We start from the raw sequence: 19,081 nt of genomic DNA on the forward strand, positions 1-19,081 counted from the left end.
CGATTTTTTTTAATAACCAAAACAGTTTGCTTTATTAATTTAATGAAAAAAAACGAAGCTGTTTTGAAAACACCCAAATTTACTATTCCTTTAGGAAAATTACCAAGTTAACGTGCATAATTTTGTTAGACCTAATCAAAATTAAATAAATATGGGATAATTTTGAGCGAAAATGTAAACCAACGTTACAGCCAAAAATCACACAACTAATATCGTGCTTATTAATCAACGACATCTGATAAAAGACAAAATTTGTAAGAACTTACACACATAATTAATTTATTTGTTAAGAAAAAAAAAAGTTGCAGATGTAGATTAAACTTCTTAGGAAAACTAAAAAGCGAGAGTTAAATATATCTATATGAAGGAAGAGTGTAAAAGAATTCAAATAAAAAGCTGTTCAGAAGTTAAGTGATGTTATGGAGTGCATATCATAATTTAATGTAAATGATAGTCACGGATTCAATAAGGTAAATATTGAATGAAAAGTCATGTCTGAAAAGTGCATGATTTTTTAAAAACAATTTCTAACAGCAAACTTATGCGTAATGTAATCAAAATACAATTGGACAGAAAATGCAATGCAGTTAAACGAAATTTGATTCGACAGAAGTACGTAAAAGCAGTTTAGATATTTCATAATAAAATTCTCTGTTTAAAAATAAACATTTTGATTAGAAGAATATTCGTAAAACACCTGGAGTTGATTATAAATTTTTATTCCACATAACTCGAAACTATTTTCTTATTTATAACTCGATTTTCATTAACTTACAAATTCTTCTTTTTCATATCATATCAAGAAAAATTTTAATGATAAAAAATTATTAAAAGTATAGAATGTAGAGAGCGCCATTATAAAATCACTGGATCATAAAATCAAGTTGCTTTTTAAAATCAAATCTGCAAAAACTAAATCATTACTAAAGCAACCAATACTTAACAAAGATCATCATTAAATAAAATCATGATCGTCGATTTGTAAAACCAAATTTTTGTAAAGTACTTCTGTTTCAGAAATGAAAAACAGTACTTTTTCTTGCCTGAATAATTAAAATTTTATATTTTTCTCAAGTTAAGTAATGTTATGGAATGCCTATCATCATTTAATATAAATGATCATCACTCATTCAATAAGAAATATATATCTAGGGGAGTGTCGGGTAGCCCCGCCCACTTAAGGAGTATTGCTTATATTTCTGTATAATATTGAGTAATAATCAATATTTTTGTATGTTTCTATTGTTTTATCATCTAATTAAATAATGCAAAAAGAATAAACCAATAAAAGAATAGTTTAACTTAAAAAATAGAAATTTAAACTATTGTTTACCATGTTACCAGCTGCATAAATACTTGAAACTTAGAAAATAATCTTTTTTTAATATAACAATGGCCCATTGACTTGAAAAAATATTCTATACATATGAAATTGACAGTGGGTGGGGGTACCCGACACTCCCCCCATATATATATATAGATGTCTGAAAAACGCTTGATTATTTTAAAATTAGTTTTACAGCAAAGGAAGAGAATTTATTGAAAGTTCATAAATTAACTAATGTTATGGAATGCCTGTCATAATTTAATGTCATCACTCATTCAACAAGATTATTGAAAGAGTTACAAAATGTTTTATTATATTATTTTACATTCCTGTATATATAATCAGCAGCCTTGTAAAATCAAAAGAGTAGGGGAGAGTGGGGTCAATTGTAACATTTTTTACTTAACTATTTTTAACTAACAAAAAATTCAATATATTATTAGTATTAATTGACAAACGAGTAAAGTAGACTATCCTCTACTAGAAAAAATAAATAAATACCTGATTTTAAATATTATTATATTAGTTATTAACAATTTTTGACAGTCGTGCAGTTGTTACAATTGTCCCCACTTACGGGGTCAATTGTAACAGTTCATAAATTCAACTAAAACATAGTTAATTATACATATTATCATAGTTGTGATATATTTTTTTATTGATCAAAATAGTAGTGATATTTTAGGAGTAAAAATAATAATGAGCAGAAACCTAAAGGGTTAAACTTTTAACTTTAAGGGGTTAAAAGTTTTAATTTATGCTGTGAAAGGTGACAAATAAAATAATGCACATGCAACATAATATAAATGATATAGGAAACTATTGGTGGTTCTTTAAGAGTTAAGTAATGGTTTGTAAACATAAGATTATTTATTTTCAGCTGTTACAATCGTCCCTTTACTTATTGTTACAATCGTCCCCAAGACGCCATTTTAGCTTCATTTGCTAAAAACAATGCTAGTTAATTAACAAAACTAATCTTTTTTTTTTGAAATGTTAATTAAGGTGCCCACTTACATATTCGGTTACTAATTTTTATTTGCTTAAACAAAATTACTTTGTTACAATATAATATTCTAATACCAAAAAAAGTACTTGCGTGGCGTGAAAATATCTTTTGTGATGTAACTCTTTCAAAAGTACATAAAAATGGTTGCCATCAGGGGTGTACATGTAGATTTATTAAATACACCTTGTGCGCCACCTAGGAACCAAATCTAGAACCCGACACTCGAAATTTTTGCCCTGTTACAATCGTACCCTGTTACAATTGACCCCACTCTCCCCTACTTAGAACAAACAAGATTTTAATACATGGCGTACAAAGTAATGTAAATACAAATAATACAAATTATGGATTACCTGGTAGTACTGTACAACTAGACATTCAATAAATGAAACTAATTCATTTTCATAAAGAAATTTATTTGAGCACCATAATAAAACATACAAATAACAAAAGACTACAATTAAATAACAAAAGACTACTATTAAACATCCATACAAAGACATTAGTTAACTTTTGGTAACAATTCATAGAATAATGATACATAAAAATGGAATATTCGATGAATCATTCAGTTAAGCATGCTATAAAAATGCTTCCTTGTAAATTTAATTCAACATTTCAATGTCACGCGTTTTAAACTATAATTTAAGGAAGGAAAAAAAAAGGCTATAAGCTTTGCAAGAATTGCATAGTTTCTTAAATGAGAACTTTGTTATTCTTAAGGCATAAATTGTAGGAATTGAAAGTTAAAGATAAACAGTATGTTTACTTTACGAGAGCAGTATTTTCATTCAATGCAGCCCCTTACAGGCCTGACTGCGTCAACAGCTGACAAACGCCAGCACCTACTATCCATGGAAACTCCCTTCCAATTTCTAATCTTTAGGATTTTCAATGCAGCAGCAATAAAAAATTTTACCCATCAAAATGGTTAGCAGACTTTGTTAGACATGATCAAATTTTTTAAAACTATGATTATATTTTAAGTAGTTAAATTTTAGGCATCAAAATGGTCAGCAGACTTTGTTAATCATGATCAAATTTTTGTTAAAACTATGATTAAATTTTAAGTAGTTAAATTTTAGGCATCAAAATGGTTAGCAGACTTTGTTAGTCATGATCAAATTTTTAATAGTTAAATTTAATGCATTTCAGAATTATTGTTTAAAAATAAATAAACTTTTTTTTAATCGTATATTTTTGACATAAAATTGTACATGCAAAAAATGGGCAATTGATGGTATGCATAGTGGTTATATTATTAATTCAAAATATTTCAACTCTTTTTAGAATCAAAAGTCTTGAATACTTTCATTCTCTTTCGGACAGTAAATACTGTAACACACAAAACCAGCTTAGGACATCCAAAATTTCAGTCTTTGTAAGTGTATAAATTGTTTTATTAAGAAAAAACAATACTGTCACTAATAAAACAAGTCACAAATATTTTTACAATATAATTTTTGACCAATAACATTACATTCTTAATCTATATTTAAATTAAATTAATTCAGTGCACAGACTCATGGGAATTGTTATTTACAGTTTTTGTAATTCCAAAAGTAGGAACTCATAAAATCTTAGTAAAAGCTCTTGAAAAAGACAGTATAATAACAAACATGACATAATTATATGACTTTGATGTTATGCCAGCATAACAGTAATATAAAATCCTTGCAAAAACAAGCTCTTACAACATATTATTACTTTATACATTTCGTGAGTTTTCCTTCTATTCTCTAGTTTGGTATAAAGATGGCATTTTACAAGGTGTAGCTAGTAAATTTCCAGGACAACTTTAACAAGCTCTTACAACATATTATTACCTTATATCCTTCGTGAATTTTCATTCTATTCTCTCGTTTGGTATAAAGATGGCATTCTACAAGGAGCAGCTAGTAATTTCCAGGTCAACTTTAACATGTATAAATTACATACCATTAACATGTTACCATTCAATATGTTTTGAAGTCCTAACTTAATCTGCTTTTGTACTTGGCTGTAAATGTTTCAGACCCAAATTTCAAATAAAGCAAAACAGTGGGAATAAACATAAGGGTTTTTAAAAAACGAAAATCGAATATCAGCATCTTTAAACACTTTTTAAAACCGCTACACACCCTGACAGAACATACTATAATTTTGGTTCTATAAACAAGAACCTTCATCAGTGCCTGAACACAAATGAGAAAGTACAAAGCAAACACATTGCAATAAGAACACTAAGGGGTTTCACCAACAAGGGAACAGAAACATGTTTGAAAAAGATAACAAAAGAAGAAAACTAATGGAGGTTATTTCAAAACATATTAAATAGATAGGCAATTCACATATTTTAAAGAGCTAACAGGAATCTTGGAAATTTATAGCCACTTTTTTCCCCATATCTTCTTTTAAGAAACACAACTAATATTTCTGTTCTTTTTTTCACTCAATTTTTTTCCTTGCATATTCAAAAATATATTGATGAAGGTTATTAAAATATATATATATGGCTTTCACAGTTAAAATGCAGAATGATCTGAAAACTAAGGACTCGTAAAAGCTAACATATTTACAATATACAAAGCACTTATGAATAAGAGAAAAAGATTTCATACAAGCAACATCTTTACTATGAGAAACTAGATAAACAATTCAAAAAGTTTTACACACATATTTACCCCTTCACTATTCTTCCAAGTTTAACACTTTACTCCCGTTTACTAGTTTAACACTTTACTCCCATTTCCGTTTAGTACTCTACCGTTTACCATAGTTCAACATAAATATTAAAAATTTTGAAAAATTCTTCTGATTTGTCACCCCTTGAAGATTTACTTTTTTATAAACTGTGTGGTTTATCTTCAGAAGAAGTTTTTGACTTTATCCACGAAATGAGGAATCTGTCCTTTTTGCTATTCAAATTATTCTTCAAAAAGTCACCAAAGGCTGAATTTGTCCGAAAGGCTGAAGTTGAGCGAAAACATTTACTATTGACCAAAATCTGTTTAATTAGTTGATTACAGTAGCATTCCACAGTTATTATTTGATGTGATGATGAGGAAATTTATAGAAAAGCCCACACAGTGGCCCCCATCCCCCCAAGCTCTTTTTATTTTATTTTATAACTGTCGTTGCACAGCCGACCCAATTTCATGGGTTTACGACTACTTACGTTCAACTCCGTAGCCTTGTAATTTTGAACCAATCCAGAAGACAAGGAAACTCCTGGATCAGTACCCCCAGAGGTATTGATTTGTTGTGGGAACATGGAGGACTTTGAGACTTGACAGATTTAACGTGCATCAGTCACCATTTACTACACGGGGAGTCTTCGGCAGGCGAGGATCGAACCCACGACCTCTTGGATATGGGCCCAGCGCCCTACCAACCAGGCTATCCCGGCCCTCGTTGGGCACATTTTTGGGCAATTCTAAATTCCCCCCCAAAACTATTCGTTTTATTTAGTACAAAAATTCCCCCCAAGCTTCAAGTGGGCTCATCGTGCACCCACCTTCCCCCCTGATGGGGGCCTCTGAGCCCCCAAGACAAAATTTTAATTAGACTCAATTCAGAACTGGCATAAATTTTAACAATATTATACAGAAAAATCACCACATTTATTACAATCATTTGTATTTTTAAATTTTTTCAGTACCAATAACAATAAAAACGGCAATGTGGATTAATAACTCATATCAACTTCAGGTACTTACAATTGACACAGTTGCTGCAACAGATATTTTTGAACAAACAATAGCAAAAAGGCACTATCCTGAGAATGTACATTTAATAACATCTAAAGATAATGAAATATCTACGCAATAATCAACTGTCAACTAGTTGTTAAAACTTTAAAAATAATTCCACTAGCCCTTAGAAGGACTCTATACTGCAGTAGTAATTTAAAATTTCAAGTATAGTAAAAGGGAGTTCGGGCAATCTAGAGAAAACCATGAAGTTGTAAATGTTTGATTTTTCCTTCTAAACATCAAAAGCAAACAAATTATGGCAAGATTACAGAGTATAGAAGAAAACTGTAAAACAAAATTTGCATTAAAAGCTCTTACCACAGTACAGCATTCTCTTGAGAATCATTCTAAAAACATGGAATATATACACAATATAGATATCAATTATCAAGAAAATTAAGAGATCAAATAACAATTAAACTCATAATAAAGAGAATTGGAATTATAAAGTAACAAATATAAAATATGCTTAGAATGTTTTGACTTGACATAAAGTACTAAATTATTGATTCACAACTTCTAGTTCAATACACAAAAGTAAAGTTCCCGTTATTATTTTAGTGTCTCGGTTGCATCAGAATCTTTGTAACTCAGTAAAAGCTCCATCATAGATTGAAATCTAAAACAGAGTTGAAAAAAAAATAAGTAAACAATCTTACACTAGCTAATAGTAAATAATTTAACCCATATTAGTGAATAATTCTGATAATTTATTTTCGTCTAAAAATTTATAAAGGGATATCTACTTAGTTAGAAATATTTTAAAAAATATGCTTCGCTTAAAATATTTTATAATTGAAAATCTTGGAACGGGAAGACACTTTTATTAACTTTTCTCAGTGAGACAAGATCCAAACATTAAACTATTTATAGAAACTCTAAACAATGATTTTTCATTCAATTGCTCAATGCAGAAAGAGCTTCTGTCCTGTTAATAAATTTTCAAGAAAGTTTAATGAAAAAAAAAAAAAAACTATATTTGTAATGGTAAGAACATAAACATAATATTAAAAAAAGATAAGAAAAGCAAAATATTTTCTAAGTTTTTACAAAAAGCTATTCTTGTACTGTTTCAATTGTTGGAATGAACAGTTCTGCATTGTGCGTTACATTTCTTACTACAGTATAGAACCCGTTATCCGGAAAACCAAAAAACCGGAACAAAATTCGATAAATTTTCCCGCCATTTTTAAAAAAAAATTTTTTTCCCTCATAAGATTTTAGGATTTTTCTTTCCTTTTGGAAAGATGTTTACCTTACTATCATTTTGGAAATAATCATTAGTGTATTACTTCGTTTTTTCTTCTTTTTAAGATTATTTCCAAATATAATTTTTTTTAATTGGGTTTAACAATAAAAAAAACGGCTTTTTGTAGCGATTCAGAAAACCGGAAAAATCAGTTGTCCTGAATAGCGATGGTCCCGATCGTTCCAGATAATCGGTTCCCTACTGTACATATAAAAATGGAATGATGGTGTTGTAGGATCCAATGAAATTATGTACAATACGGAAGTCTTGCACTTTGAATGCACAAACCAGCCAATTAGAAATGGGAATATTATTAAATCAGAAATTGTGTTACTTAAATGAACACAATATATAAATCTATATGTAACATAAAAACAGAAGTTCCTAACACAGATTTCTATTGTCAAAAGTGACGCATTTTTATTAGTTGGAGAAATCACATAGTAAGATTTAGTTTTCTTATATTTCTGGTTATCATCAGAATAACATTAATAAAAGACATAAGGATATTGTTTGAAAATATTTTGAATCCCTTTTGATCTACTTATTTGTTATGTTAAATTTTTTGCTTTGATATTCTTTTGTATTTTTTTTTATTTAACCCTGCATTTGGTGTAGATGTTTGCTCAGTCGCTGGCAAAGGTTTTAATGGTCTCTCCAAAAGGTTTTCTTCAACACTAAGTCTATGGGAAAAATTTTCACGCCTGCCAAAAAAGTGGTCGTAAATAAAGATGGTCTTTCCTAGAAGTTTTACAGTATTTATTTCCAATTTTAATATTACAAATGGGAGAGCAAAAAACTTAAATGAAAAAGTATGCCAATTAACGCAAATGAAGAGAAAAATATGCCAATTAAGAAAAAAATATGATTTTTCATATATAGCAGGCTTTATTTTAGACTTTTTGTGAAAGGTCTGTTTCGTAAAATTGTAAAGAAAAAAAAATAGTTGTTATAATTTTGGGAATTTTGAAAAATACAGTGCTGAGTTTGTGAAAATTCACAAAGAACTAGTGACCTGCCTATATATTTTTGTAAAATTAAAATCTACTTATTTTCCTGAATCCAAAATTACCATACCATCAGGTTTGTTCGACAAGTGTCCTGTTTTCGTGAACATGTGATAATAAAGTAAAAATTTTGTGAGAAAAAAAATTACAAAAAAGATGTCCTTGAAGGAGTTTTACTGACTATGAATTAAAAATATCATCAATCCTGTTTTCAGAAGAATTTTATAAAGGGTTCACTTTAAAGATCTTTTTGTTGCAGTAAAATATATCGTCAATGGTCCATTTTACTGACCAAAAATATTGTGAAGGGACCATTTGAATGATTAAAATTTTTTGCGAAAGATTTATTTATTGACCCAAATTTTAACTAATATGAAACTACTCGAGTAACACATAGTTACATAGAAATATATATATATATACAGTGAATTCGCGATAACTCGAATCTGATAGGACTGACAAAAAACTTCGACATATCGGAAGTTCGACTTACCGTTAGTTTCGGTTTTGGACTTTCAAAATATTGTCAGATTATTTAATTAATGCTTATTAATTACAAATCCTCTAAATGCTTACAATATTTAAGATTATTTTTCTGACAAGCCATTTACGATAAGACTGTTTGAAGCACTTTATAATACTCTGGTCCATCGGCTGCAATTTGCTGTTGTGTTTGGCGGGAGAAACTGCAAATTTACTGCTTTCAAATTAGGTAGATCACTATGCGCTGTGCATTTATACATAAAGAGTATCACAAGAGAAACATCGGGAATTTCGGTATTTTCGATAACAAGTAAGGGCAATTTCTCTGTCCCAGAGGCATTTCTTTCAACTAGTACAGTCAAACGTTCCTTGCTCATTTTACCCCCTGAGCAGTTTTCATCCTTAAACATCACAGTCTTATTTGGAAGACATTTAAAAAATAAACCCATTTCATCATATTGAAAACATCATTTTAACTGTATCCTTGAAGTAAATTTGGTAACGTTTCATTTAACCACTGTTTACATACTTCAAGAGGGACAGCTTTAGCTTCTCCATGAATAGTGTGAAAGACATTGTGTGTGTGTTGCAAAGGAGGGGGCAAGATATCAGCTCCTAGGTTTCTTTTCTTGCTTGAAAAGATCCAAAAAAAAATCGAGTTAAAGGGAGTAAAATTCGAGTAATCGAGAATAATTAACATGAAATTGAAGATAAAAAGGTCGGGACCTCATAAAAAAATCGAGTTATAGTAATATTCGAGTTATCGTACTTCGAGTTATAGCGAATTGACTGTATATATCTTACTTTTCAACTAATTCTTGGTTTTCTTGTTTTACTCTTTGGTTGTCTTTAGATGTCTCATCTAAAATAAATGACAAGGGCATAGATCCACTAATGGACATAGAGCTTTGGCTTAGCCTTTGAATACTACTGTCTTCTTTGGAATGAGTAGAACATCGACTGAGAGATCCTAATATAAAGATATATTAAATTCAGAGAAAAATTTAAGTTTTGAATAAATAATGTAAAGAAATATCAAGCTCAAAAAATGACCGACAAAAAATTATTACTTATGCAACGATTTAAAAGTTAATGGAGAAAGTATCAGACAAATGACTGACAATTTGTAAAAGTTTATAAGAGAAAAACAATTAGGATTCTTCTTCAGACAGAAAAGGGATTTTTTTTCCTCCCAAGTTCCCCTACAGAGAATTTTCACATTATTTCTTTATTTAAAAATTAACTAAATGTTTTTTTTTTATTTATGAGTGCTATATTGAATCTAGTTAACAAATTTAATATTTTACAAAATTCAGATTTAAAAAATACCTACAATTTAAAATTTGGTAACTTCATTGAACAAAAGTTAGATAGTTTAAAGGAAACAAAAAATAATTAAAACCATTAATTAATTGTTTAAATAATTAGAACACAATTAAGTAACTCTTTGCAAGTTGACATGAAGAAAAAATAATCCCTTTTCTGCTTTAAAAGGGCCTTTAAGTTTAAAATAAAAAGATATGACAAGACATATCTTTCCTTTTAAATGTCCTATTTTTAGTTTAAATAAAATTCAATGGATAACTTTGCAAGCAGTACACCCATAAATGTGAAATTTACAATATCTTTTCAATGTTTTTAAAATGTTCACCATCAACCATGTATGGTAACTGGGGAACAAATTTTCTCTACATTAAGAAGCAATTAGAAAAATATATTTACAGCACCATCTGTAGGAAAATGTTTCAACTAGAGCCAGAAGAAAAAGTTAATGTTTTTCACAAGACATTAGTACAAGAATTATATCTTTCCTATATTCTTAAGAAGATGCTATATTGCAGAAGAAACCAGTTATGGTAAGTTATGTTTCACTTTCATAAGTAACTTAAAATGTAAATTATGGAGAGAAAAAAAATTAAGTTCAGGTAACTCAAGAATAGGCAATGAAATTTAAAAAAAAATTCCTTTAAAATTTATTTTCTTAAAAAAACCAAAAAGCAAACGAATTATGGCAGAACTAGTGTGCTGCGCCCACTGCTCGATAATGCTCGCCAACCCCCCAAAATTGCTACGCAATCTTATATGGTTTGCTTCGCAAACCAAGCTCGCTTCGCTAGCTACTAACTTAGGTACATTGCAAATGCACAAAATTCTAAGAATTCAAAACAATCATTCAAATCCATATACAGTGGGTGATCGGTTAACGAACTGATCGGTTAACGAACAAATCGGTTAACGAACACTTTCACGAAAGATTTTTGTGTTCGGATAACGAACACATATTCGGATAACGAACAATTTCAAGAAAGATTTTTTGTGTTCGGACAACGAAAACATATTCGGTTAATGAACAAAACGAATTCTAACGAACACTTCTCAGCCTGAAAAAAATTTTTATTAAACATTTGTCATCATTTTGCATACGAAATAAGATCACTGAAAGGACTCCAAGAAATTTTGAATGAAGAACACCAAGAAACACAGCTAAATGTGTCTCCTACTCTTGATGTACTAATGATGAAAGAGGACCAATGCCGACATCTGCCATTAAAGATATTTTGAAAAAATGGGAGGATGTCAGAGCAATGGTCTTAGAATGGCACCCAAACCAAGCTGATGTCAGTAGGTTTGAGGATCTTTACAACGACAATGCTATTAGTTACTTCCGGAAAATCCTGAAAAAGAGAGAAAAGCAATCGACATTGGACCGCCCCATAAGCATAAAATGAAAAGGATTGATTAATATGCAAGACTATATGCATGTATAATTTTTTAAAAAACTTATTAAGAAATTATACATTTCTTGAAATTTAATTTTTAGGGTCTCCAGAACGAATTAATCGATTTCACATAGAAGTCTATGGTAAATCGATGATCAGTTAACGAACAATTCGGATAGCGAACATAGTCTTGGAACGGATTATGTTCGTTAACCGATCACCCACTGTAACAACTTTTTTAAAAAAAAACATTACATCTTTTTAGTAAATACTAAATCATTGAAATAAATTTGAATTCAAATAAATGACATGTAACTCGTTAAACCTATTAGAAATGTGCTATAGTATAAAATCTTAAAATAAAATTTCTAAAACTGATATCTCTTTAAAAGGTTAAAATTGTGGCTATAAATAAGTCTATTAAAAATTGAAATAAGTGAATTGCAATAGAAAAACCTGCATAAACAAATAAATTCTAGTAAAACAAATAAATTTGTGATATAAATAAAAAATCGTCAAATAAATTCGCAATACATAAATTCGTGAAAAGAAACCCTTTCGACAAAATACTAAAATAGAGATCTATCGACAAAGACTACTCACTTCTGCCTAGATTATGCTCTCTCTGGTTATTTCAGTTTCCGCTTTTAAAAGCGCTATATGTTGAGCCATCTCAGCTAGATTTGGCATGTGACATTTTTAGCGGTTCTTGTTCGATTTTCTAGCGTTGCCATTCGGGGAGTTGTAATGAGGCGTTTTTTTTTGTCAATATATATATAGATTATTTCCCCGCTGTGACATTCTTCCTCAAAATTATTTGTATATTTTGAAATTTCATAGTTTATTCTGGGGTTTAACTGAACTAACCTTTTTCTATACTATAAATTTCAAATTACTAATGTAGGTTGAACGAATTTCACTTTGAAAGATTTCATCTGCAGTGCAGCATCATATTAATCGTTTTCTATTATTTCTTCTGCTATCTAGTTTTTTGTTATAAAAAATATAATTTAAAACATATTTTAAAATTTCATAGTTTATTCTGGGGTTTAACTGAACTAACATTTTTCTATACCATAAATTTTAAATTACTAATGTAGGTTGAACGAAATTTGCTTTGAAAGATTTCATCTGCAGTGCAGCATCATATTAATCGTTTTCTATTATTTCTTCTGCTATCTAGTTGTTCTCTGTTATAAAAAATATAATTTAAAACATATTTTAAAATTTCATAGTTTATTCTGGGGTTTAACTAAACTCACTTTTTCTAGAAATTAAATTTTAAATTACTAATGTAGGTGGAATAGATTTTGCCTTGAAAGATTTCACCTGCAGTACAGCATCCTATTTACCGTTTCTGTTATAAATTAAAAAAAAAAAATTTCTTATTTAATACAGCATGTGATACGCACTTTGGTTAGGTGGTGGAATGATAACAGGAGGAGAGATGTTACTTAAGCTTGCTAGTTTCCGAGTTTCCAACATATATGTTTGACCAGGATCTGGGCTACATCGTCTGAGTACAGCCTGATCACTAGATTCAGGTCTGATTTGAGGAGAGCCACATATAGGAGAAGGTGATTTGGCCCCATCAGATTGTTTTATTTTATTGCACTGGATAAAGAGAAATAAAGTATTTGACATTACTTTTCAGATAAAAGTTTCATAAAAGAAGCAAAAACAAAAATTTATTTATTTTTTTGTTTATGAATTTTTATAATGGAGATTATAATTTCAAAGATATTAAAATTTAACCCAAAGCAGAATAATAACATATATCTCAAAAACTGTTCAACTGAAAAAGTTAACAGATTTACCTAGCTAGAAACAATTATAAATAACAGAGCAGGTACAGATCAAGATATTGTGAACAGGTTAAATAAAGCATGTAGTGATTTCACCATTCAAAATTAATTTCAAGTTTACAGGACAAAAGTAAATGAAACAAAAATAAGAATATTCAATTCAAATGTTAAATCAGTACTTTTATATTGATCAGAAACTTGGTACAACTTGAAAGCAAATACAAATAAGTTACAGGCAACAAATGCATCAGAAGAATTCGTAATATAAAATGACTTCACAAAATATTGTAACCCAGTAAGCAAAAACCAATAGAATTACAAATTAGTGAGCCCAAATGGCGATAGATTGGACATACTATCAGAAAACAGGAAAAATTCAAAGCAAAATAGGGGCTGGACTAGAAACTCCAAGATAAACAAAAGAGGGGTAGATCTAAAACGACAAGATGCAGAACTATTATGAATGAATTAAAAACAAAGAAAACATGCAGAGAAATAAAGTGTTTGGCCACCAACAGGGTGCAATGGAGAGAGACAGCAAAGGCTCTATGTTCATCACGGAGTTAAGAGGTTTAAGACAAGGGAGGAAAGTTAGTATTTCATGAAAAGTTGAAAAAAATTAAATAGTAAATACAACTATAGGAAAATCGCACCCTAAGCTCAGAATAAAAAAAGATTTCGAAGCAGAGTTTGTGAAGGCTTTACAATTTTTTGTAAAAAATACAATACATAAACTTTTATAAATTTAAAATTAGTAAAAAGATTTTCATGTTTAATATGCTAAATAATGTTTAATATATAAACATATATGCTAAACTCTGAAGTAATTTGTTAATATTCCTTACATGATGCATGATTAATGAAGTGAAACTTCTAATGCGACTTCCAACAAGGTTGCGTTAAAAGTTTAACACTACCATAGTAACGAGCAGCCTGTGATCCTTGCAGGAGATTTTAATGTGAATTTCTCGTTACCTGAAACATTTTAACCTTCCTTAAAGACAAATTTGTATTGGAAATGATAAATGGTAGGAATGGTCCAACAGGGGGAACTACCATTGATGCAGTTTTTGCAAGAAATATTGAAAAAATAGAACTCAAACATTTCGTATCTTACTTTAGTTATCATAATCCCATTGTAAATGTTATAATTTGGATATTTTTCCACTCGAAAATGATAATTAAAAGATGCGATCAATTGTGAATTGTAAGCAATGTTAATAAAGTTTGTCTTAAAGAAACAATTTGATTTCACTAAAAATCAATTTCTACCCCTTCCTACTTTCATTTCCACATTACGAAGTTTCACTTCTTCCGCGCGGAGGGACTCCACGCACTATTTTTTACATTCTGATACTTATGAAAGTAACAGTTAATAATAGGGATGTGACGAGCAGTGATTTAGCCAAATACTGAATGGCACCATTTAAAAAAAAATCATTATGAAATAATAGGTTTTATGTATTAATAAGTTTCGTTCTTATTGAAAAATATTCAAAACTTAGATATATTATTGGTATGGGGTAAGGAAAAAAAAACTTTAACATAAATGTTTAAGATAGATAGTCAGATCACTAGAAATAATTAAGATAAATAAAAAAACTAACAGTTATTGAACAAACAACTACAGTTGTAAAGCTGAATAAAAGAGAAATAGAAAAAAAAATATCCCTTTAATTTTTAAAACAAATATTAGCTGGAAAAAATTATCCATAAACATTATAAGCGATAATGTCTATCAGAAACTCTTAAGCTGTGTTATCACAAAAACGTCCATAAAAAACAAAGATTATATACAAAAGCAAAGTAAAAATAAATAAAAATCGATCATAATTTTTGAAGAAATTTTAAAGCTAATTAATAAAAAAAAAGCTTTTATTACCATTATTTCAACATACAAGACAAGCTTAAGGTACTTTTAAAATAAAGTTACATAAATGAAAAATTGAAATTATTCTAAATTTTCCTCATACATTAGCAAAGCTAAATACAGTAGGGAACCGATTATCCGGAATGATCGGGACCATCGCTATTCCGGATAACTGATTTTTCCGGTTTTCTGAATCGCTACAAGAAGCCTTTTTTTTTTACTGTTAACCAAATTAAAAAAATAAATATTTGGAAATAATCTTGAAAAGAAGAAAAAACGATGAAGTAATACACTAATGATTCTTTCCAAAATGATGGTAAGGTAAACATCTTTCAAAAAAGAAAGAAATATCCTAAAATGTTATGAGGAAAAAAATTTTTTTTTTTTTATAAATGGCGTAAAAATTTATCGAATTTTGTTCCGGTTTTTTGGTTTTCTGATTTCCGGATAACGGGTTCTGTACTGTATATAGCATGAAATTACCAATATATCAATTAGTGCCCAATGTGGGTTCAATTCAGCATTATTAGAAGCCAAAAAGCAGTTTATTGTTACATTTAATTCATAAAAAAAGTTCTTATTACCTCTATTTCAAAATAACTTAAAGACAGTTTTAAATTAAATGGCTCCATTTCAGTTTTATTAATGAGAAATTAAAAATAATATTTTTGTCAATTTTACCATAAACATTACCAAAGAAAATAATTACCAATGTATCAACCAGTGCCCATATTTCTCGTTGCCTCTGCGATTGCCAACCATCAATTTGAGCATCCCATTCAGACATTTCTAATGATAAGTTAATAATCAGAGGTGATGATTCATCAATATCTTGTTTCACTTGCTTTACTTTCCTGAAATAAATTTAAGCAAATAACACATTGTGCTGGAAAAATTTTCTAAAAAAAATATTAATATGCATCAAAAATTACACGCAAAAGCTTGCAAATTGTGCAGTTACAACTTCCTCACAAAAGCCTAATGCACTTTCCACACTTGTTAGGGTATTTTTTACCAGGTATTCTTAATAAAACTTGGCGTATAAGGATGATTCTTATTGAAACATTAATGTATTACATCAAGGTAATTAATGTTTTATTAAAATAACTGTTTAAGTAAAAGGAATCAGAAAGAGAAATATTGTGAAAAACAAGGCAATCCGAGAATGAACTGTAGTGAAGGCACCAAAATTACCGGAATCAAGGGTTGTCAGCATTGAAGTTATACTGTTGAAAGTTATACTAAAATTGGAGTCAGATTTCTTTTCAAAGTTTAAGTGGGATTCTGCCAAACATACCAACCTCCACAGTGCATAAAAGGTTTTGGTAATAGGTACTAACTGAAATTTAAAAAATTAAAGTACGTACTAAAAAGCAAAATTTTGCCATTTTATTTTTCATACCAATGATGCTTAATCAATTTTGGTAATGGGTACTAACTGTAATAAAAAAAACAAAATTAATGGAGAAATTGTACTAATTCATTTTAGAGAAAAATGAAAAATTGACAGGCTATTATTGACACCAATGATGCTCAATTAATTTTGATAATAGGAACTAACTGAAATGAAAAATAAGCTATGTACTGAAAAGCAAAATTAATAGAGAAATGGTACTAATTTGTTTAGGAAGATAAAAATATTGCCATTCTATTGATGCCAATTGAGCTTTACTTTGGTAATAAGCACTTTTGGTTTTATGGTAATTGAGGCAATTTCACTCAATACCAACTAAACTAATAGAGGCAAAATTAGTGCATTTGATACCTAATTAAAACTGCATCAATGTAGTTTTAAGCTAGCTACGGGGGAAATTTTATTATCACTTACTTGTGCAAAATTTTGACTATCATGAGTTGGCCTCGAGCAAAAGCATCATGTCAAAAGATACTGAATGCCGTTAATATTTATTTTTAAGGGATAAACTTCTAAAAAAATGTTTTGCTTAATATAATAGCATAAAGCCACTACCAAGGGCAAAAAATAATAAATAAAAAAAATTGAATTATTTTAGCTTTCTTAATTGCTTTGGTATAGATCTTTCCTTTTGTGCATGATTTCATAATGATGTTCAGCACTGATTTATTGATAGCTAATTTTTTGTTACTCCACATGTAGACTGGGTATTCAGCTAGTATACTAATAAAATATTTGACACAATTAATTCCAACGCAAAAGATTTAATCTCCAATATGATTGATAGAACTATGTGATATAGTTCTATATCATACTATGTGATTCTTTTAATACATTTATAAATACATATAGTAAAATTATAATTACCTAATGTGTGTTAACAACTCCTGAGTTTGAGCATGATTGTGCTGCAAACACAAGCACAGACATCTCACAAAGTCTGTATTATCATGTGGTATCCTTCTCTGCTCTAAAAGGCAATATTATATATTAAAAAAAAATATCTTATTTCGGACAAGTTTTTAAGAAGTTCACTTTAAAATAAATAGTTGCACTGCAAAAATACACTCGATTAAATTGGACGAAGAAATATAGTAAAATATTTCAGAATAATTGCAATCCTATTATTTGTAAATATTTTCTTAAAATTAGATACATCAAGACCTGTTAAGTGAAAATAATTTTGTATAGTAAAGGACTTGTGGACCAAAGATGTCTTAAAGGTCAAGGCTCCACAATTTTGTCACCAATGTCATGAAAATGGCTGTGTGGTGTGGTCATAAATAACTTCATTTCTTATAAAGTGATGGTAAGTCTTCGGTAAAAGTCTCAGATCAAGACACGAGGTGTTTCCAAATATATAGAATTGGTATTGAATTTATCAACACTTTCTTACGCCTGCTTGAGACTTAATCTTTATTGAGAAGTATCATTAACCATGTGATTTTAACAAGTTTAGAGATTTAATTGTGTTCAATGAATTTATCAACAGTCCTATAGTTTCATTTTACACTTACCTTTCGATCGTTTCCTGAGATTTGAAATAGAGTCCAAAACTTTCTTATATCTAGGTTGAAGACAAAACACAGTTATAAAAAAAACATAAAAACATGTAAAATGAATTAATAAGCAGTTATAAATAAAACATAAAAACATGTAAAATTAATTCTGTAGAAGATAGTTACAATTTCTAAAGACTTCTGATGAAAACAAAAATTATCATTACAGCTGAAACTATAGAAATTATTTACTTTCAATTTATAATGCAATGCTTTGATAAAAACATAATTTTTCTATAATTTTATTTAAAAAAAAATTTTTTTTTGCTTTAAGGACATAGTGTTAAGCTAAATAAAAATAGCCATTTTTGTTAAATGCTTATTCAACTTAATAAAAATAGCCATTTTTGTTAAATACTTATTCAACTTGATAATTATTTTTACTATAAAAAACAATTTTAAAAATTACAAATAACTAACTACATAACTAAAACTAATAAAATAGAAGACCTATAGCTAAATAATACTATAAATATACAATTTATTGTAGTTTAATTCAAATATATAATGTCCATATAAAGCACACTATTTCAAAATAGAGAAATTAACTTTTTTTATTACAGGTACAGCATAGCAAGTTAGGAGAAGGGGAAAAATGTTTCAAAGGTAAAAACTCACGTTTCTTCAATGGGAGCTATAAGTTTTGTCCTAGCAAGAGGTGATTTATGAAGATGTACAGCATGACTTGAAATATTTGAATAACAAGCTTCCACATTTATAACCTTTTGTTTCTAATAAAAATTTTAAATAAATTTTGTTTAGTATAATAATCATATAAAAAAAATTTTTTTTAGTTTTGACACTATAATAACAGATTAAATTTCATTAACAAAAGATTTACACTATTGAAAAGTTTGGTTCAGAAAAAATTGGAATTACAATTCTAAACTAAAAGATATAAAAT

General features: G+C 28.8%; 1 protein-coding gene across 1 annotated transcript in view; it reads right to left on the reverse strand.

Annotated features, from left to right (window-relative positions):
- Nucleotides 1-2,731: 2,731 nt before the first annotated feature.
- The window catches only part of IKKbeta (inhibitor of nuclear factor kappa B kinase subunit beta), a 45,409-nt gene continuing 29,059 nt past the window's right edge, over nt 2,732-19,081 (reverse strand). The window contains exons 14-20 of the mRNA XM_071177858.2: nt 18,796-18,908; nt 18,136-18,185; nt 17,486-17,588; nt 15,914-16,058; nt 12,942-13,143; nt 9,614-9,779; nt 2,732-6,689 (exon numbers count right to left, since the gene is read on the reverse strand). Coding sequence (XP_071033959.2) covers nt 6,623-6,689; nt 9,614-9,779; nt 12,942-13,143; nt 15,914-16,058; nt 17,486-17,588; nt 18,136-18,185; nt 18,796-18,908 — 846 coding nt within the window. The 3' untranslated portion in view covers nt 2,732-6,622. The remainder of the gene's footprint in view (nt 6,690-9,613; nt 9,780-12,941; nt 13,144-15,913; nt 16,059-17,485; nt 17,589-18,135; nt 18,186-18,795; nt 18,909-19,081) is intronic.

Source organism: Parasteatoda tepidariorum, chromosome 2 (genome assembly GCF_982258835.1).
Source record: "Parasteatoda tepidariorum strain Cologne lab strain chromosome 2, Ptep-v5.0, whole genome shotgun sequence".
NCBI lineage: Eukaryota > Metazoa > Arthropoda > Arachnida > Araneae > Theridiidae > Parasteatoda > Parasteatoda tepidariorum.